General features: G+C 43.4%; 1 protein-coding gene across 3 annotated transcripts; it reads left to right on the top strand.

The window, feature by feature from the left end:
* Nucleotide 1: 1 nt before the first annotated feature.
* On the top strand, nt 2-20748 carry HSCB (HscB mitochondrial iron-sulfur cluster cochaperone). 3 transcript variants are annotated; one of them, XM_055080532.1, is made up of 6 exons: nt 2-312; nt 1412-1508; nt 1859-1948; nt 2575-2719; nt 6642-6689; nt 19960-20748. In XM_055080532.1, the coding sequence occupies exons 1-6, from the start codon at nt 77-79 to the stop codon at nt 19977-19979; spliced, it is 636 nt and encodes a 211-aa protein (XP_054936507.1). In that variant the 5' UTR covers nt 2-76; the 3' UTR covers nt 19980-20748. The 3 variants fall into 3 exon arrangements, with proteins under 3 accessions (XP_054936507.1, XP_007103079.1, XP_023976869.1); XM_007103017.4 differs by lacking the exon at nt 19960-20748 and adding an exon at nt 17861-17998; XM_024121101.3 differs by lacking the exons at nt 6642-6689; nt 19960-20748 and having other exon boundaries at nt 5-312; nt 1859-1953; nt 2575-2659.
* The last annotated feature ends 414 nt before the right edge of the window (nt 20749-21162 follow it).

Genomic DNA, 21162 nt, shown 5'->3' with positions numbered 1-21162 from the left:
CCAATCAGCAGCACCAGTCTGGTCGACCACATTCTCTCCCCAACAGGTGACCGCGGGGAGGCCGGCCGCCGGCCAGATGTGGTGCGGAAGGACCATGGCCTTGCTCCGGGTGTCGGGGTTATGGCCGACAAGGGTGCTCGGGAGGAGACCGCTAAACTGCAGTGCTGCGTCACTGGCGGGAAGCAACTCCCCCCGGTGTTGGAACTGCGGCGGCCTAGGGGGCCCCTTGCGGGGGGACCGGTTCTTCTGCCCTCAGTGCCGCGCACTGCAGCCACCTGACCCCACGCGAGACTACTTCAGCCTCATGGACTGGTACGGGACGCGGTTTCGGGAAATGCGTCTGGGCGTGCGAGATGGAGGGCGGGTCAGGCTAAGGGAGGAGAAGGCGGGACCAGTTACATGGGTGGGCGGAGCCCTAGAGAACAGGGGCTGGGGGTGGGGCCTGGGAGAAGGTGGGTGGGATGTGTCGGGAGAAGAAATCGAGGGGCCGGACTGAGCGGCGAAGCTTTGTGGCATGGAGACGAGAGTGGAGCGTGGACTGGTGGGGCGAGGAGTGTGATTAGGGGAAATTGAGGTTTGGAGCCTGCAATGGAGGGAGTCTTGAGGGGCGGGATCTGAGAGCAGGAAGTTCAGAGGTGGGGCCTGAGGGAAGGGTGCTTGCGCGGCCCTTGGCGGATGGAGTCTTCAGGAATAGGTTCAGAAGGTTTAAAGTTGGGTTGAGACTTTTAAGCAAGAAATACTGAGGTGTTAATCCAAAATGAGAGAGTAAGAGCAAAGAAAAACTTAATGCTGTGGGCAGAGTCTAAGGGAAAAGTGAGAATTGGAAGGTCTGAGAAATAGATGTTTTTTCTGTTTACCTCCGAAGGTTGAGGAGTTTGGAGAGGTGGTGAAGTTTGGGCGTAGCTAAACTAATGAGATAGGGCACGCTCTGGGAATAGAAAGCGAAGAGGATTCGATTAAAATAAAGTGAGAGGTAGAGGTGAACTGACCTGGGCCTTAGAAAAATAGAGTGGGATTCAGGAATGTCTCTTCCCCTTAACTCTGGGCTCTGGCCCCACCAGTCACTGAGCACTTATGAAGGGCTGCAGTAACACTGCTCTTTACGTTGTTCAAGCATGCCAATCTTGTTCCCACTTCAAGGCCTTTGCATGTTCCCTGTGCCTGAATGACTCCTGTGATCTTCGATTACTCATCATCATCATTCAGGTCTCAGCTCAAATGTCATCTCTTTGTCCACCACATCTACCATTCTCTGATCCTATTCTGTTTTCCTTTGCAGTACCTACCACTTTTTGAAATAGCTCTGTCTATATGTTATTGCATCATCCCCCATGAGAACAGGAACCAGACCCATACTATACAAATCTATAAACATTTGATGCATGAATTTCATCTCCTTATTTCCTTCCAGCAACCGCTCCTTCAGAGTTGACACGGCGAAGCTCCAGCATAGGTACCAGCAACTACAGCGTCTTATCCACCCAGATTTCTTCAGCCAGAGGTCTCAGGTAGCCTTTTGGCCACCCATAATCACACCCAAACACGTGTGTACCCTGGGTGGGTGGCAGTGTCCTTATGGTTATGTGATTATCAGGGACAGAGCTGGACAGCCAGTTTCACCCTGAGGCAGCCTGACCCCAGCCATCCAGACGGTGGACCTGTCTTACACTCAGAGCTTTTACCTGATTTCCCGGCGGAATTAGAACCCATCACCTGAAAATAAAAACAGCTTATCCCATACCAGTTCTCCTTTGGTCACTTCCTTATGTGCTTGCCCATCAGTATTTTATGAAACAGTTTGTGAATGTAAGATGGCCTATTTGTGTAGTAATATGACTATCTTCATTTCCACTTACAGACTGAAAAGGATTTCTCAGAGAAGCATTCGACCCTTGTTAATGATGCCTATGAGACCCTTCTGGCCCCCCTGAGCAGGGGACTATACCTTGTAAGGTGATTTTCCCACCCTTCTATCATGACAGCCTGGTCCCATTGCTCTGTAGGATAGCTGCTCCCCTGTGTTCAACAGAAGAGTGCTTGAGACATGAGCTAATCTAGGGACCCAATGATAATTAACCTCAAAGATACTATTACATGAGTATAGTTTTCTCTGAGTATCTCTGTAAATCTTACTTGCCCAATTGCCTTTTTTTTTTTTTTTTTTTACCATTTTCTATAAATTTCAAGGATTAGATGGTGCTGGCTTTTAGGGAAGAGTAATTTTTGTTTTGTTTTTTTGTGGGGGAGAAGTGAGCACCTTAGAATTTTAGGATTTAATAGAATTTTTACAAATATCTAATTCAGCCTCCTTCCACTTTTTTCCCAAGTGGAAGAATGACTCCCCCAGGGTCACATAGTTCCAGGTAGCAGGGAGTGATCCCATCCCAGCACTCCAATCTCAGTCTAACTTTCCAGCACCCTACCCTCACATTTTCACTATTGGGACAGTTCACGTTTTCCCTGTGAGTGGCATTCTGTTCTGAATGGTGAGGAGGATTTATGGTGAGGAGGATTTATGATTCTGGCCATAGTTTCTTGAATTAAACTTATTTTCCCTGCTTTATGCCCCAATAGCTAAAGCTCTGTGGAGTAGAGATTGCCGAAGGGACAGATGATGAAATGGACAGTCAATTCCTCATGGAAATAATGGAAATCAATGAAAAACTTGCAGAAGCTCAAGGTGAAACTGCCATGAAAGAGATGGAATCTGTTGTCAGAGGTAAAAGATAAAATACCACCGACTGTATTTTATTGCTATTTTGAGTACATGTAAGGGTTAAGTGAGGAATGGATATAAAGAGTACATATTGGCCTTCATAATGATTCAGGGAATTATTTTTCTTGATTACACTGAAACCCATTTTGTCTAGAGGTTAGACTTGCAAAATTCCTAATACTATGCAAGGCAGGCTTAAACCAAGAATGTAATAGTATTTTGCAGATTGCTGTGCTCCTTCCCACCCATGACATCATTTGGATAATAATATTATCTCTGACAAGAAAAATAGGCCTCAGAAGTTCATGGGAATGCCCAAGGTCACACAGCAGATACAGCAGAGCAAAGATTGAAACCTTGATCTTATGATCCCACATTGCTTTACTTTCCACTTTATTCCATAGTGTATCAGTCAGGGTTCTCCAGAGAAACAGAATCAGTAGTATATGTGTATGTGGAGAGAGAGAGAGAAATTTATTTTAAGGAATGGCTCATGTGATTATGAGAGCTAGCAAGTTCAAAATATGTAGATAGACTAGCAGGCTGGAAACTCAGGCAGGAGTTCTATGTTAGTCGTGAGGCAGAATTCCTTCCTCAGGAAACCTCAGGGGGTTTTTTGGTTTTTTTGTTTGTTTGTTTTTGTTTTTTGGGGGTTTTTTTGTAGTACGCAGGCCTCTCACTGTTGTGGCCTCTCCCATTGCGGAGCACAGGCTCCAGACGCGCAGGCTCAGCGGCCATGGCTCACGGGCCCAGCTGCTCCGCGGCATGTGGGATCTTCCCGGACCAGGGCATGAACCCGTGTCCCCTGCTTGGGCAGGTGGATTCTCAACCACTGCGCCACCAGGGAAGCCCGAAACCTCAGTTTTTGCTTACTACCTTCAACTGATTGGATGAGGCCCATGCATGTTATTGAAGATAATCTCCTTAAAGTCAACTGAGTGTAAATGTTAATCACATCTACAGAACACCTTCACAGCAACATCTAGACTAGTGTTTGACCAAACAGTTGGGCACCACAGCCTAAACAAGCTGGCACATAAAATTAACCATGCCATATAGAAAAGCTCCACGTTTCTCATTCAAATTGTATGCAGATACGAACTTTCACAAATGTTATGGCATGCCTACTGTATCAGGCACTGTGCAGGACACTGAGGATACAGCAGTGAACAAGAAAGACATGGCCTGGGCCTTCTTGGAGTTTATATATTCCAACTCAGTGTGTCCCAAATGGAAGTCATGAGCGTCTCTCTTCTGCTCCTCTGCTGATGTTCCCTTTCTAAGTGAATGACGCTCTGCAGTTGCACAAGTCCAAAACACCGAGGAGGTGTCCTTCACAACTTATTCTCCCTTACCCCCTTAGACAGTCCATCACCAAGTCTTGAAGAGCTGACCTTCTAAATGTGTCTCAGATCCATCTATACATTTTCACTGCCACCACCCTGTTCCAAGCTGCCATTCTCTCTCACCTGCACAACTGGAGTAACTCCACACTGGTCCATCTCTACCTTCAATCTGATATATTCCTACACTGTCACGTGTGTGATCTTTTTGAAACCCAAATCTAATCATATCACCCTTGGCCTTGCTTAAAAACTTTAAGTGGCTCCCCACCCCCCATCTCAGGTTAAAGAGATCTGCATGGCTTGGTCTCTGCTTCCTCCCATTTGCTCCTTCCACTCCAGCCACACAGACTGCTTCCAATTCTTCATCTGTACCTTGTACCTCCCTACCCAGGGCATTTGCACATGCTGTTACTTCTGCCCGAAACCCTCTTGTCCTCTACCCCATCTATTTAACTCTTTCTCCTTCAGACCTGGGGGCAATCCTCACTTCCTCAGAGAGTCCACAGAGGACCTCTTTGTCTATACCTTTTGGTCGTGGGTACCCCTCCTTTGTAGGATTAATCACTGGTCTGTGTGAGATTACTGGACCAATATCAGCCTCCCCTACTAGACCAGAAGTTCTACAGAGGCAGAAATTGTGTCTTCTTTTTGCTTCCCTCACATCCTTAGCACATGCAGTAGTGCTTGGAGTATAACAGGGACTCAGTAAATATTTGTCAACTGAGTGAATAAATAACAAAGAAGTTAAAAGCAGTAAAATAGAAGTTATGGTGGGGGAGCTGTCAGCTAGGGTTGTACCAGCAACATTAGGGCTGGGTGGTGTCAGGAAAAGAGAAACTCGGGATTTTTAGTCAGAAGGCCCAGCTGGGGCTTCCCTGGTGGCGCAGTGGTTGAGATTCCGCCTGCCGATGCAGGGGACACAGGTTAGTGCCCCAGTCCGGGAGGATCCCACGTGCTGCGGAGCGGCTGGGCCCGTAAGCCATGGCCGCTGAGCCAGCGTGTCCAGAGCCTGTGCTCCGCAACGGGAGAGGCCACAACAGTGAGAGGCCTGCGTACCGCAAAAGAAAATGCTTTTGGGCTTCCCTGGTGGCGCAGTGGTTGAGAATCTGCCTGCTAATGCAGGGGACACAGGTTCGAGCCCTGGTCTGGGAAGATCCCACATGCCGCGGAGCAACTAGGCCTGTGAGCCACAACTACTGAGCCTGCGCTCCGCAACAAGAGAGGCCGCGATAGTGAGAGGCCCGCGCACCACGATGAAGAGTGGTCCCTGCTTGCCACAACTAGAGAAAGCCCTCGCACAGAAACGAAGACCCAACACAGCAAAAATAAATAAATAAAATTAATAAACTCCTACCCTCAACATCTTAAAAAAAAAAAAAAAAGAAGAAGGCCCAGCTGCACAGCTTTGGAAGGCAGAGGTTCATGAAGCTCTGGGTGAGGTGGACTTGGGTTCAGTCCCGACACTGCCACTCACTTTTTGTGTGACCTTCAGTAAAGTGACTTCTCCCCTCTGAGCTTCAGTTTCCTCATCTGTAAAACGGAGATACTATTAGTACTGGTTGTTGCAATGATTAAGTTAAAGCATGTAAAACACTTGACACAGTGCCTGGCCCGTGGTAAGTTCCCAGTGAATGGTGGGGGTTGTTTCTAGCTCTATAGTTAACATCTGGTTTTGAGCAGGTCACTGACCTTCATTTCTAGTAATTCCTAAATTTCCTTTTACCTGCTAAGGCCCAGGTAATGTGAACATTCAAGCACATGAGCTAGATAGTTTTGGGGTCAGGACTTCAGAGCCTCCTGACTCCTAATCCAGTGTTCTTTTGTCAACACCATGTTGCTACCTGAGAAGCGAGTTTCCAACCACTGGACCAGAAGTCAGGTGACTTGGGGTCTGCTCTTAGCTCCTCCACTCACCAACCATGTGACCATATACGTTCTCCCGGTACCTGTCATTGCTTACCATGTGGATATAATGTATTTGAAAGTGCTTTGAAAGCAGGCACCATATAAATGATTGATACTGTTTGTATCTGGAAAAGGCACTTATCATACAATTTTCTAATGAGGAAACAATAAAAATGTGAGGTAGCTGCTCCTTTACTTCATCTGGCATCTTCTCTCTTAAGGTACAATATGATCAAAATGTTTCATTTTCCTGAGAGGCTGTATAATTTGCTAGTAGTTGCCTGACACACCCTAATGCCCTGCTGATAGGCAAGTCCCGCTTGTTAATTTTCTCCTAGCTGAAATCTGGAAGACTCAGAATGCTTGGTGGATATAATCTAAGGCACTTCCTTGTCTTTTTTTTTTTTTTTTAATGCTTCTATAGCCATTTTATGAGCTTTGGTGATTGCCCCTCAGACCTTCATGGATAGAAAAACAGGGTAACTAGGATCAGCCAGAGCTGCACTAAACAAGAGCTGCCGTCATGGAACTGTAGAGACAGAGGTTATGAGGGCTTATCCTTGAATCCAAACTCCCTGCTATTTTGTGTTCACAACAACAAGATGACAAAGCGTTGTCTTCATATTATGAGTCTATTTAAGTAGAAAAATTAAGATAATGTTTTTCTTTTTCAGCTAAACAGAAAGAATTGACTGACAATGTGAGCAGAGCTTTTGAAAGAGGTACTTCCTTCATTTCTTGACTTTCTTAAATATGGAAAGAAATTGTAAGCATTGAGGTATAACCATCCATTCAATAAGTAGCTATTATATGCCCATCCTATGACAGGTACATGGGAGCTATAAAATATAGATGAGTCTACATTTCTGCCTTCAAGGATTCACAGTATTGCTAGAGAAACAAGGGGTGTGCCAAAACCAGTGATACACCCATTGAAGATTAGATGAGAGAAAGTGCTCCCATTCCCCTTTAGCAAGTAGGAGAAGATAAGGTGAGGGATGTGGGCTGAAGCCAACACAGGCAGACTCTGAGGGCAAGGCTGCACAGTCAACATTTGGCAAAGCCCGCACACCCCTTTCTTCTGCAAAGCCCAGGAGGAGAATCCCATGGCCGAGCTGTGCCCAGATTGCAAATAGGGCATGTTCATCCTTGTCCCCGCTGCTCCTGGCTCTCAGGCTGAAGAGACTGGCTCTATTTCTAGCTATTTTTAAGCAAGAACGGCCTTTCTCTCCATGCCTGACTTGTGCCACTCCTTAAATACAGATTAATAGCCCTTTGGTTTAGGGATCGTTGGACTACAGAAAGGAGAACGCAACTCATACTAGCCCAGATAAAAGGAGGTTACTCTAAGGAATCAGGGCTGTCTCTCAGAATCCAAAGTCCCTGAGATGAGTATAGTATTGTGTGATAAAAGCTTTTCTAGAACAAGACCTGGGAACCAGAAAGCAGTCTGGAACCAAGACTGTGGTCCTGAACTTGGTGGCCTAGCTGGCCACTCCATCCTCCCCACTGCTATACACCAGTTCCGTCTGCTTCCTTATTGGTATACAGTGCTGCAAACTGGCCTCCCCCACTGGATGACTCCTCAGTCCTCCTTGGTCTATTACCTCATAAGAACAGGGCCTTTTACCGTCTGACTAGAATCTTCTAGATCCAGTCTAGATTCCTGGGAGGGGGGATTTGATTGCCCCAGTTTGAGTCATATGTCCACTCCAGTCCCATCACTGAGGGCCAAGGAGATAAGCTTGCACAGTGTACTGCCTACTTTGTAGGGACTGTAGGAGTTTATTCTGAGAAGCAGGCAGAAGGTTGGGGGGAGGGAGGGGTGTCTCTAAAAAGATGGGGAGGAATATAGATTAATAGCAGAAAAGACAGGAACCTGGCCCAACGTATCTGCCTGAAATCCATGTCCCCAGCCTACTGGTTAAGATGGTCAGATTATGTTCCACCAAGGCCCACCCCCAGTTCCTGTTATACCTTTGTGGGCTTTTATTTTTTTAATTATAACACACAATTTCTTAAAAAATGAATAGTACATAAGTACAATGGAAGAATAACAACAGAAGAAACACCCATGTCCCCACCACCCCGGTTAAGAAATAGAAAAAAGGTGCTCAACATCACTAATCATTAGGGAAATGAAAATCAAAACCGCAGTGAGATACCACCTCACACCTATAAAGACGGGTGCTATTAAAAAAAAAGAAAATAGCAAACGTGGGCAAGGATGTGGAGAAGTTGGGACCTTTGTGCACTGCTGGTGGGAATGTAAAATAGTGCACCCACTATGGAAAACAGTATGGCAGTTCCTCAGAAAATTAAAAATAGAATTATGGTGCAATCCAGCAATTCCACTTCTGGGTGTACACCTAAAGAATTGACAGCAGGAACTCAGAGAGATGCACTGTCACAGATAAACAAAGCCAGATACTAGTTAACGTGGTAAGGACAGATTTGAATCAGTAATAACTATGGTGATAGGGAAAAGAGTCCAGCGTGAACTGAACTCAATTTCGATTTGTACAGAGGTGACTGGGCATTTTAAAGGGAGAATGAGGGAGTAGTGTGGGGGTGCACAGGGGCTCAGTAGAATTGGGGAAGTGAAATATTACAAAAAGTGGGAAGAAGGAGTTGGTCCTATGAAACCCACCTGGGTTTGTTAATTGGCCCTTATGGAAGTTAGGCTCCCACCCTCCCACAGAGCCTGGAGACAGGGGCCCTATCATCATGTGTTGACTGGAGCGAACAGCAAGAAAGAGACAGAAGAGACCTTCTTTCCTCTGAACGACATAAGTCCATTTCTCATTCATTCGTCTTTTGTTTATGAAGGACTAGCTGAGCCATCTGTTGAGGCCTGATAGTAGAGGATATTTGGGGGATGATGTGAGCAAATGTGCATTTAATGAGGAGCATCTCTATGGAAACGAAAAGGAAAACAAAGGTCAATGGCTGGAGCCGACTATAACCCCAGTTTCTGAGTCCAGAGGGCAGCCACCTGAGAAGACACTGACCGCTTAAGCGTCTTTAGGTGGTGGCATGAGGACAGCAGAGGCAATCTGACGCATCTCCTGGCTTGTAGTTTGAATGTTTGTGGTGATGGCAGAGACATCAGCATCACAGTCATGGTTATTCCCCAGAGCACAGTGTGGAAGGTGCGCGCTTTCTGAGTGGCCCATGTACCAGCAGCTCCAGGCACAAAGGTTGCCCATGATTTGTTGTGATGAGTTCTTTGAAGTTTCTATCAAGTCCTCCAGCTTCAGCTTGCAGGACTTTTCCAGATCCTGGAGGAAAGGGGCAGCTATAAGACAGCCTGAGTCCCACTGAGGATCTGGGCAGTCAGGTTTTAGTTCTTAGTGACAGTAAGTCAGGAGGGAGGGAGGAACATTGGAAACATTGGTTTGGAAAGTTGTAGCCAGATGTTGAAAGAAACTAGAAGAATTGAGGATTTGCTGAGGGCCGACAAAATGCGTAAGGATCCAGTTCAGTTTACAAGTAGATAATAAAACCTCAAAGACAATGAACAGGATGGGATTCTGATAACTCGCAAGGTTGTGTTATTCTTTTCCACTGAAACATAAAATTTCTCTCCACAATCACCCCCTCTGTTTAATCAAAGATAAAGTAACATTGTTCTTGTTTACAAAATAAATTTAGTTTCATGAAATTTGGCCTGATTATTTATTAAGTGCAGCAAGAATGGTAACTGACCATAAAGGCCTTTTTAAGTTTTCCTAATGGAACTTTTTACAGGCATAACTGGTTTTATTGCACTTTGCAATAATACTGATTTTTTACAAATTAAAGGTTTGTAGCACTCCTGTGTTGTCAGATGATGGTTAGCATTTTTCTGCAATAAAATATTTTTAATTAAGGCATGTACATTGTTTCTTTAGACATAATGCTATTGTGCACTTAAGAGACTATAGTATAGTATCAGTATTTATATGCATTGGGAAACCAAAAAATTTGTGTGACTTGCTTTATTTCAACATTCACTTTGTTGCAGTGGTCTGGAACCCAGCCCCCAGTATCTCTGAGGTCTGCCTGTATCTCAGATTAGAATCTGCCTGGAATCTCAGATTAGACTTGAAAAACCTCTCTGCTTGGAATTCAAGCCAAGATTTCTCCATCAGAATTCTTCACCTGCATTACCTATAGTTTCAGGTGAATTCCTCTCTTCCCAACGTCCCCCAAATATTCTAAGATTCATGGGCCTGCCAAGTGCCCTTAATCACCTGTAAGGCTGGGAACGTGTAAACCAGATACCAGGCCAGTTTTTGCAACAGGGCTTTGAAAGCATTATCTCTATAAAATCAACCTTATTTCCTTAAAATTGGTGACTTTATGCATCATTTTCAAATATGACATTCCCGTCAAAGCCTTATTTTTAATTATGTCCTATCACAAAGACGACAGATTCTTACTGAAGCTATGCAAATAACTATATTGCCGTGAAAACAAGAATACTCAATAATGGTTTCTAACTTTTTGAGGGATCAGGCAGGGAGAAGAAGATGTTTTAATTTTGTTTTACAAAAGTGTATAATTTACTAGATTGTTAATGAGTCATAGATAGCTTAAGAGAAAAGGAAAGGGGATTTCCTCATATCTAGAAAATAGAACATTTAAAAGCCAGTAGTTCGAACAAAAAATATAAAAAATTATAATCAACTTATCAGTTTACTCAATCCTATGTAGTTAATTTTGTTCTGCTTGATCTTGGGTTAGCAGTTTCATGAACCCATCGGCTTTTTCATTAGCGTTTTGGAAATCCTGACTTAGTCGACTGATTTTTTTTTTTTTTTTTTTTTAGAAGATGTTGGGGGTAGGAGTTTATTTATTTATTTTTGCTGTGTTGGGTCTTCGTTTCTGTGCGAGGGCTTTCTCTAGTTGTGGCAAGCGGGGGCCACTCTTCATCGCGGTGCGCAGGTCTCTCACTATCGCGGCCTCTCTTGTTGTGGAGCACAGGCTCCAGACGCGCAGGCTCAGTAGTTGTGGCTCACGGGCCTAGTTGCTCTGCGGCATGTGGGATTCTCCCAGACCAGGGCTCGAACCCGTGTCCCCTGCATTAGCAGGCAGATTCTCAACCACTGCACCACCAGGGAAGCCCTAGTCGACTGATTTGAACTCAGTAATGTAAGCAATGCCATCAGAATCCTGTACCACAGAGTACGTGGTACAGTACCTGTTTATTGATCACAAGTACTCTGGCTTATAGCTGGTTGCAAGAGCTTTTAGGAAAGCATCAGAGTAAAGTAACAACCATCCGTGGATAGTAAAAGACTTAAAATGGCCATAGTTAAAGATCTGATGAGAGGTTATTATAAAAAGAACACAACTGAAAAGGAAATCTGGTTGTTTCTGTGACATATCACATTTTAAAATAACTGGGCGATAACATCTTACCAGGATATATCATGGATAATGAGGGCATTGACAAATTCTAAGAACTTTATACAATTTCTGAAATAATAACATTTAAACTATATAAAAATAACCTAGGGAAGGTTAAGTATCTTTTCTTTGACACTGCCTTCCATTGTAATTTAATATATCAAATAAACCTACTCAGTTTAACATCTCTCTTTTTACAAGGTGAAAGAACAAATCCTTTGAGGTTTTCCAGGGGGCCTCTCAGAAACTTCAAAGTCAGTTCAAAGTCAAGAAGACTTTATTTAGAATTTGGTTTGGGGAAGTTGTCAAAAATGTTAAAAGGTTTGAATATTTAATTAAATAGGATCATAGATCATTGTGAAACAACACTTAGTTATCAAACTGAAGTAACAATAAAAGATTTCGGGGACTTCCCTGGTGGTGCAGTGGTTGAGAATCTGCCTGCCAATGCAGGGGACACGGGTTCGAGCCCTGGCCCGGGAAGATCCCACATGCCGCAGAGCAGCTAAGCCCATGAGCCACAACTATTGAAGCCAGTGTGCCTAGAGCCCCCGCACCACAACAAAGAGTAGCCCCTGCTCACCACAACTAGAGAAAGCGTGCGCAGCAACGAAGACCCAATGCAGCCAAAAATTTAAAAAATTAAAAAAATAAAATTTCGAAGGGAAATATGAGGTAACATGGGGAAAAAAAAAAACCCTTAGCTCTTTTGACAGTGAGGAGGCTCGATTCTTTTACATAATCGAGGACATGATAGAGACAACATGAAGCACAGGAAATTATTTTGATAAGACAGAATATGTTTCCTAGGCAGATTACTCAAAAGGTAAAGCAAAACCTTTGACAATCTTTTATTAACAGCAGACCAGTAATCCAAGAATCTTTGTCATTTTGACAGAGAGAAAACCACTCTGGTTTTGTATTAGTACACTATTGATATTAAAGTTCATTTTTTTTAAAAACACTTTATGTGTAAATCCACTTAATCTTAGCCAGCTTTGACCTTACAACATAAAATTTCTTTTCCACAAACCTTTTACAGCTTTCTACATTCATTCAGGTTTTGTCTTATTCTTTCCCTCTTTCACGGTCTACTTTAGAAGAAAATTACTCTCCTTTTTAATCTTAACAAAAACACATTTACATTCTTTACATGCTTTTCATGTAAAAACACATCCTACTTTTCTCCCATACTTTGTGTACAAAGTTGTTTTTCTTCACTCTTATCATTTCCAGTAGTTTTATTTTCATATACCAATTATAAATTTTAACCCTTAGTATTTTATTTTACAGAGAAAACTAGGAGGTAGAAATTATGAGCTATTACATACCAGTATTCTGTAACAGATTAGCAAGTTTTATGAATATACCACTTCATAATCTCTAGAGGCATATGCTTTTTTAAAAAATATTTATTCATTTATTTATTTATTTAGACTTGGGCTTCCCTGGTGGTGCAGTGGTTGAGAGTCCGCCTGCCGATGCAGGGGACACGGGTTCGTGCCCCGGTCCGGGAAGATCCCACATGCCGCGGAGCAGCTAGGCCCGTGAGCCATGGCCACTGAGCCTGCGCATCCAGAGCCTGTACCGCAAAAAAAAAAAAAAAGTATTTATTTATACTGCGCTGGGTCTTAGTTGCGGCACGTGGCATCTTAGTTGCAGCAGGAGGGCTTCTTAGTTGCTGCATTCGGACTTCCTAGTTGCAGCACTCAGCATTCTTAGTTGCAGCATGCAGACTCTTAGTTGTGGCATGCATGCAGGATCTGGTTCCCTGACCAGGGATCGAACCTGGGCCTCCGACATTGAGAGCATGGAGTCTTACCCACTGGACCACCAGGGAAGTCCCTCGAGGCATATGCTTTTTATAATACAATTTTGTTTTTAATGTGGCAACACGAACATGTTTAAAAATAGCCCCAAATATCTTTGTTCTCTCTGTACCATATAAAAATAAGAAGCCGGGCTTCCCTGGTGGCGCAGTGGTTGAGAGTCCGCCTGCCAATGCAGGGGACACGGGTTCGTGCCCTGGTCCAGGAAGGTCCCACATGCCGCGGAGCAGCTGGGCCCGTGAGCCATGGCCGCTGAGCCTGCGCGTCCGGAGCCTGTGCTCTGCAACGGGAGAGGCCACAACAGTGAGAGGCTCGCGTACCGCAAAAAAAAAAAAAAAAAAAAGAAGCCAAAAGTATATACATTTATGTTTAATACTGAATGTTTCAGCACTTTATTTTATTTAGAAATTATTTAGATATTTAATGAATATCTATTATTTAACTTAGAATTAGCCCAAAGATTTTGGAAATGATTTTTAAACAATATATAAGACACAGTTATCATTGAAATGAAGTTTGTCAGAATGATTTAATTTGAATAATATCAATTTATCATTTTTATCATCTTAAACATCTAGTAAATGTTAGCTTATTTGACTAGTAATTGTAAGTAGAATAAAAAGGTATGCTTGCGGGCTTCCCTGGTGGCGCAGTGGTTGCGCGTCCGCCTGCCAATGCAGGGGAACCGGCTTCGCGCCCCGGTCTGGGAGGATCCCACATGCCTTGGAGCGGCTGGGCCCGTGAGCCATGGCCGCTGAGCCTGCGCGTCCGGAGCCTGTGCTCCGCAACGGGAGAGGCCGCAGCAGAGGGAGGCCCGCATACCACAAAAAAAAAAAAAAAGAAAGGTATGCTTGCATTATATTTAATGTTAACAGCTCTGAAGACATATCCATTTTATTAAACCAAGAACATCACACTAGTTTTATTTACCAAAGATTTACCCAAATTACATGAAATTGAAAACATTTGAGTTGGTTCTTATATTTCTGGAAGTTTTAGGAAGATTTAATTTATGTAAGTACTCATTTCTCTCTAAGCAAATTAGGATACAGTTCCTTCAAAGGAATTTTATAAATTAATTTCGTAATACCGTCTGAAGGTAGGGAAATATATGTTTATGTATATGTATAGATACATAAATATACAGACAGATGCAAATAGATCTTACAGTTTTCATTTAAAAATTCTGCCATAAGTCAGGCACAAATAAGATAATAAAACTCACTTTATGTGAGGTGATGGATGTTAACTAAACTTTTTGTGGTAATCATTTTGCAATATGTACATATATCAAATCATGTTATACACCTAAAACTAATATGACTTTATGTCAATTATATCTCAGTAAAACTGGGAAATTAAAGAAAAAAAAACTCTCTAGCTTATATGGGTAGTTCTCATTTTTGCTCTATTTTATATATTTATCTGAATTGAGTTTCTGGCAGATGGAGCAAGTTTTAAAGGTTGCCTGCTCAATGTGAGTTGTAGAGGTTTTTTTAAGGTTTTTTTGGTTTGGTTGTTTGTTTTTTTGTTTTGGGGGGGTGTTTTTTTTTTGCCCTGATATATAATCTTATGGAGTCTGTGAACTAAATGTCTGTTTCCAGTTAGCTTTTTTTTTCTTTTCAGCTTCAGGTGGTTGCTTTTGGAGGTACCTGAGCCCTTGCAAGCCCCTGATGGGGACAGGAGGCCCAAAAGTCCATTGCTTGTAGGGATTTGGGTGGCAGGAGTGGGAGAGGAAAGGTCTGGTAGGATGGACAGAGGGACTGAGGAGGTAGGGGCTTGAAGGGGGCCATATCAAAGGATGCGAGGGAGCGGAAGGGAATATGGAAGGTGGTGAGAGGAGGGAGGAGGAGGCAGTGTGGGGAATCTTAAGTCTCCCAAAGAAGCAGGAGAAGTTCCAATTTTTCCTAAGTACAGGTAGACCACGAAGATACTGCGGGTTTGGTTCCAGACCACCACAAGAAAGTAAATATTGCAATAAAACAAGTCACATGAATTGTTTTTTATTTCCCTGCATGTCAAAGTTATGTTTACACTAATTGTAGTCTATTAAATGTGCAGTAGCATTATGTCTAATAAAACCAATTAATTAAAAAATACTTTATTGCTAAAAATTGCTAACCATCCTCTGAGCCTTCAGTGAGTCATAATCTTTTAGCCATGGCAACATCAAAGATCACTGATCACAGATCACCAGAACAAATATAATAATAATGAAAAAGTTCGAAAAATTGGGAGAATTACCAAAGTCTGACACAGGGACACGAAGTGAGCAAATGCTGTTGGGAAAATCTTATACATAGACTTGCTCGACGCAGGGTTGCCACAAACCTTCAATTTGTAAAATACGCAGTATCTGCAAAGCGTGATAAAACAAGATCTGCCTATAAAGTCACAGCAGCAAGAAAAGAGGTAGACCAAGCACCATGGTGACACGCAGTCAGTAGAAGTTCAAGAAGGAGGTTTCAGAGGACTGACAAGTTCCCATGGGAGGAGCAGGGTCAAATAGGACATAGAGGCCTCTCAAGGAGCCAGGAAAAAGAAAATGTCCAGCCCAGGAGTCAATCCCCACTCAAAACGAGGAGCCGGAAAGAATTCCAGCCTGGAACTACCTTTCAAAAGAAGGCTGGGACTTTATCCTTCTGAGAGGATACTCAGAATCGTGAGAATCCAAATGTGTCCTCACTGTGCTTCAACAGAGATATGTCTGCAGAATTTGAGCAAGAGTCAGACTCACCCCAGGTTCCCAAACGAGCAGGTGGGCTGGAGAGGAGACCAAGGTCTCTTTGCTCACTGAAAGGTCCAGCCATCATGTCTGAGGGCCTGATGGTGTTTCCAATCTAGATCCAAGTCACAGCACCAGATTACTGTCAAAGATAAACAAAGCCAGACGTTAGTTAAAGTGCTAAGGACAGGTTCTAATCAGTAATAACCATTGCAGTAGGGGAATAGTCCAGCATGAACTGAACTCAGCTTCGATGTGTGACTAGGCATTTTAAAGGGGGAATGAGGGAATGGGGCAGGGGGGTGGGGGGCAGCGCACAAGGCCAAGGAAGTGAAAATGTACGAAAAGTGGGAAGCAGGAGTTGGACCATGTGAAACCCATCTGGGTTTGCTAATGGCCACTTCTTGAAGTTAGGTTCCTACCCTCCCACAGACCCTGGGAGACAGGGGCCCTAGCTTCAGGTGTAAACTGTGATAAATTCTTTTGGCAGCCCTGTGTTCTCAGGCAGGCATTTTAAGGTGGGGCTGGGGTCATCCTAGGGATGCTGCCTTTGAGCTGTAAGTAACTATGTTATTGTTTGTTCAAGTCCCTATAGGCCAAGGTGGAGGGCTAGTCAAGAAGAGGGCTCAGAGGAGCCTGGCTAGAGTTTGGTGAAGGAGATAATTTTTGTCAGCACCAACATTCATAGAATTTTTGATAATAGCTAACAGGTGAAAGCAACCTAACTGTCCATCAACTGATGAATGGATAAACAAAATGTGATCTATCCATACAAGGGAATATTATACAACCTTTAAAAGGAAGGAAATTCTGATGCATGCTACAACATGGATGAACCTTGAGGATATTATGCTAAGTGAAGTAAGCTAGTCACAAAAAGATAAACACTGTATGATTTCACTTACATGAGGTCCCTAGAGCAGTCAAATTCATAGAGAAAAAGTAGAATGGTGGTTGCCAGGGACCAAAGGGAGTGGGGAATAGCAAGTTATTGTTTCATACGTAGAGTTTCAGTCTTGTGAATGCACTTAATGCCACTGAGTTCTACATTTAAAAATGGTCACAGTGGTACATTTATGTCATGTATATTTTATCATAATTACAAGAATATATATAAATACAAAAAAATAATCAAATGAAATAAAGAAATAAAACATGACCACTTCCTTCAAGCCCCTGGTAGGCCCTTTGTAATTGCATTCCCCTTCCATGGTAGCAACTATTCTCCTGAATTTTTGTATTAACCATTCCCTTGCTTTTCTTGGTCGTTTTAACCATATATGAATATAACGGTGTATTATTTTTTTACACATGAATCTAAGTCAGGGTTTCTCAACCTTGGCACTACCAACATTTTGGGCCAGATAATTCTTTGTCGTGAGGGGCTGTCCTGTACACTGTAGGCTGTTTGGCAGCACCTCTGGCCTCTGCCCACTAGATGTCAGTGCCACCTCCCCAGGGTGACAACCAAAAAACGTCTCCAGACATTGCCAAACATCCCCACAGGCGAGAAATCACCCGCAGTCAAGAACCACGGGTCTAAGGGCATCTTTCCAGAACCTGCGAGCCTCCTGGGGGCAGCTCTGTATCGCAGCACCTGGCACAGAGGAAGCACCAGGTGCTTCCACATCCTCGTCAGGGTTAGACCACCGAGTATGATAGGGGAAAACTCTTAAAACACAACTTAGTTATTGGGTATTGTCCTGAAGAAGAAGCAGCTTCTCATCTAAAGTCTGAATCCTGTGAAGAAGCATGCTTTTGCTCCCTTTGGTTAAGCCCTTTATCCCCTGAACAATCCAGATGTTTTCTCTTTCTCAAATCTACTGAGTAATTGATCAGCCTTCCAGAGCCCGGGGCTCAGCTTTGATCCAGCTGCTTTGGATAATAGAGTGATTTTATTCTTGCTTGAAATGAAGCCTCGCATTAATGTCTCTCTTTATTTCAGATGATTTTGAGAAAGCCAAGGAACTTTTAACAAAGATGAGATATCTTTCAAACGTTGAAGAAAAGATTAAGTTAAAGAAGATTCCCCTCTAATGGTTGCTAATTTTAAAGTTTTAAAAATAAAGTTCTTATCTATTTCTTTTCTGGACTCTGCTGATTCAGAGTAGAGGGGTTTCAAGCGCTTTGACCATCTTTCTTTTCTTTCTTTCTTTTTTTTTGGCTATGTTGGGTCTTCGTTGCTGTGCGCAGGCTTTTCTCTAGTTGCGGTGAGCAGGGTTTACTCTTCGTTGGCGGTGCGCGGGCTTCTCATTGTCATGGCTTCTCTTGTTGCGGAGCACGGGCTCTAGGCACGCAGGCTCAGTAGTTGTGGCTTGCAGGCTCCAGAGCTCAGGCTCAGTAGTTGTGGCACACAGGCTTAGTTGCTCCGCGGCATGCGGGATCTTCCCGGGCCAGGGCTTGAACCCGTGTCCCTTGCATTGGCAGGCAGATTCTTAACCACTGTGCCACCAGGGAAGCCCACTTTGACCATATTAATTAAACCTGTGGCTCAAGCATTAGTGGACTGCAAAGCTTGTCATGTCAGCAGAAGCACAGCCCAGCCAGGGTTTGAGTGATCGTTTCTTCATGGGATACTTGATATACCATGTTCCTCATCTAGGCCTGTGGATGAGGAGGTGGGAATAAGGCCAACTTGAGGCCCTCGAGGGGAGGGGAGTTTTTCTGCAAAGGGCCAGTAGTAAATATTTTAGACTTTGTGGGCCATACCGCCTCTGTTGCAAATAAACTCTGCCCTTGTAGCACATTATTTACTAAACAGGCAGTAGGCTAGATTTGACATGGGTTTGCCACCCTCTGCTGTAGAACCACATCTTCCTTCCAATGGCATGACGTTCACAAATATAGTCTTGTTAGTGTGTCCTTCAAGGAATTCTGTTTGGCAACCGTGCAAAGCTGCCTAAGGGTCTCTTTGGTCTACACTTAAATATATAAATGCATTTTATCTACATGAAATATAGATAATATTATCAAGAATTAGTCTGGGAACTTCCCTGGTGGTCCAGTGGTTAAGAATCCACCCGCCAATGCAGGGGACGTGGGTTCGATCCCTGGTCAGGGAACTAAGATCCCACAAGCCACGGGGCAACTAAGCCCGCGTGCCGCAACAAAAGGTCCCGCGTGCCTGCAACTAAGACCTGATGCAGCCAAAAATAAAAGTTAGTTTTAAAAAGTTAGTAACTGTTTTTTAAAAAAATGAATTAGTCTGGTATTAAACACTAACCACATGTTCAGCTCCACCTTGGTGGAGTGGAGCATTTTTAATTTATTCCTGAACAGCTGCCCTCCTGTCACCGGAAGCAGCTTCCCTTCCCTTTTTGGATCTTTGGAAATTCAGTTTAAGTTCTTGATTCATTTCCAGAAGAAAAAAAAATTTTTTTAAGTCTCTGGATCAAGGAAGATTAAAATAGAAAATTCGGATTAAAAATTCTGAGAAACAGCATTCAAATTCTTAGAGAGAATTGCTTGTTTATAAGTGAAAAAATTCAGGGTTCTGAACCAAGGTTTAAATGCTACTCCTAGAGCTTTGCATCCTCCCTTGTCATTGTCTAAGAATTTATATCTTGTGAATCCTCATCCAGTTATAATCAGTTAACATTTCAGGATTTATGGATCTTCTGAAGGCAGATGAACCACAGCAGCTGTCTGGCTTAATGGTACTGGGGAATATCAGTACAATCTCCAGCCCCCTCACAATTTACAAGAAGAGGGAGTTACTTGTCTGAACACACACAGGGAGTCCTTTAAGTAAATAATTACAAAGCAAGCAAATGTCCTGATTAGTTTGGGTGCTTCTGAAAAGAAGGAGAAAATGAAAGTAGTGTTTGAAATATGCCTGTAGACAATATTCCATCCTTCGTAACAAAGATCAAAACCGAAGCAGTCTGACCACAAAAAGAAATCAGATAAACAAATTTGCTTCAAACAACATCTTTGGAGGAACTTCAAAGAAACTTTCCCTTACCTGTTGCCATCAGCTGGAAAGGCCACTGGACCTCCCAGCAAACCATTTCTTTTCTTTTTCTTTTTTTTTTGGCCACACAGCACGGCATGTGGGATCTTAGTTGCTAGACCAGGGATCGAACCCATGCCCCCTGCGTTGGAAGCACGGAGTCTTAACCACTGGACCGCCAAGGAAGTCCTGAGCAAACATTTTTGATTGGGGGAATAAATTAAAAAGACTTTCTGAGACATGGCTTCTGAGTCAGTGGAATTACTTATTTTTCCCCTCTCCCAGATTCTTTCCCTTTTAGTCTAAACTCCAAGTTTAGCTGGACTTCTAAATCCAGGAACCCTTTCAAGTGTTCCCTGACAAATCCCTATGGGAGGGATGCTTCTAGACCTCTGAAAGGTTAACCTATTTGGGTTAAAGTTTCTGACTGAGTAAAGGAAATTAAGCACCCACCTCCTAATCCCACATCGTTCTTAACATGGCATCAGAACAAGTCGGAAGTTTTGACTAATTTGTGACTGCTCCAATGTCAAATAGGCCTGGTGTTATGGACTGAATGTGTCCCCCCCAAAATTCATATGTTGAATCCCTAACCTCCAGTGTGGCTGTATTTGGAGATGGTACCTCTAGGGAAGTAATTAAGGATAAATGAGGTTGTCAAGGTGAAGCCCTGGTTTTATAGATTAGTGTCCTTATAAGGAAAGACACCCTTGCTCAGTCTTCCCACACTCATGCACCAGGGAAAGGCCCTTTGAGAAAGCCAGGGAGACACCTACCATCTACAAACCAGGAAGAGACTCCTCAACAGATAGTGAAACTGACCCTGACAGCACCTTGATCTTGGACTTCCAGCCTCCAGACTGTGAGAAAATTAATTTCTGTTGTTTAAGACACCCAATCTGTGGTATTTTGTTATGGCAGCCTGAGCAGACTAATACACCTGGGGTTTTTTGTTTATTTGTTTGTTTAATTTATTTTATTTTATTTTTGGCTGCGTTGGGTCTTCGTTGCTGCACGCAGGCTTTTCTCTGGTTGCAGTGAGTGGGGGCTACTCTTCGTTGTGATGCGTGGGCTTCTCACTGCGGTGGCTTCTCTTGTTGCGGAGCATGGGCTCTAGGTGTGTGGGCTTCAGTAGTTGTGGCACATGGGCTTCAGTAGTTGTGGCATGCAGGCTCCGTAGTTGTGGCGCACGGGCTTAGTTGCTCCGCGGCATGTGGGATGTTCCTGGACCAGGGCTCAAACCTGTGTCCCCTGCATTGGCAGGTGGATTCTTTTTTTTTTTTTTTTTTTTTTTT

Source organism: Physeter macrocephalus, chromosome 19 (genome assembly GCF_002837175.3).
Source record: "Physeter macrocephalus isolate SW-GA chromosome 19, ASM283717v5, whole genome shotgun sequence".
NCBI classification, from domain to species: domain Eukaryota; kingdom Metazoa; phylum Chordata; class Mammalia; order Artiodactyla; family Physeteridae; genus Physeter; species Physeter macrocephalus.
Note: the sequence above shows the minus strand (reverse complement) of the source record. Positions and strands in the feature narration are given on the sequence as shown.

What these genes read in the sequence shown, in the direction of transcription:
- HSCB (XM_007103017.4), top strand. Translation starts at nt 77, where the DNA reads ATGTGGTGCGGAAGGACCATGGCCTTGCTCCGGGTGTCGGGGTTATGG. An exon ending in TACTTCAGCCTCATGGACTG is followed by an intron (nt 313 to 1,411) that starts GTACGGGACGCG and finishes ATTTCCTTCCAG; the next exon opens with CAACCGCTCCTTCAGAGTTG. An exon ending in GAGCAGAGCTTTTGAAAGAG is followed by an intron (nt 6,690 to 17,860) that starts GTACTTCCTTCA and finishes TCTTTATTTCAG; the next exon opens with ATGATTTTGAGAAAGCCAAG.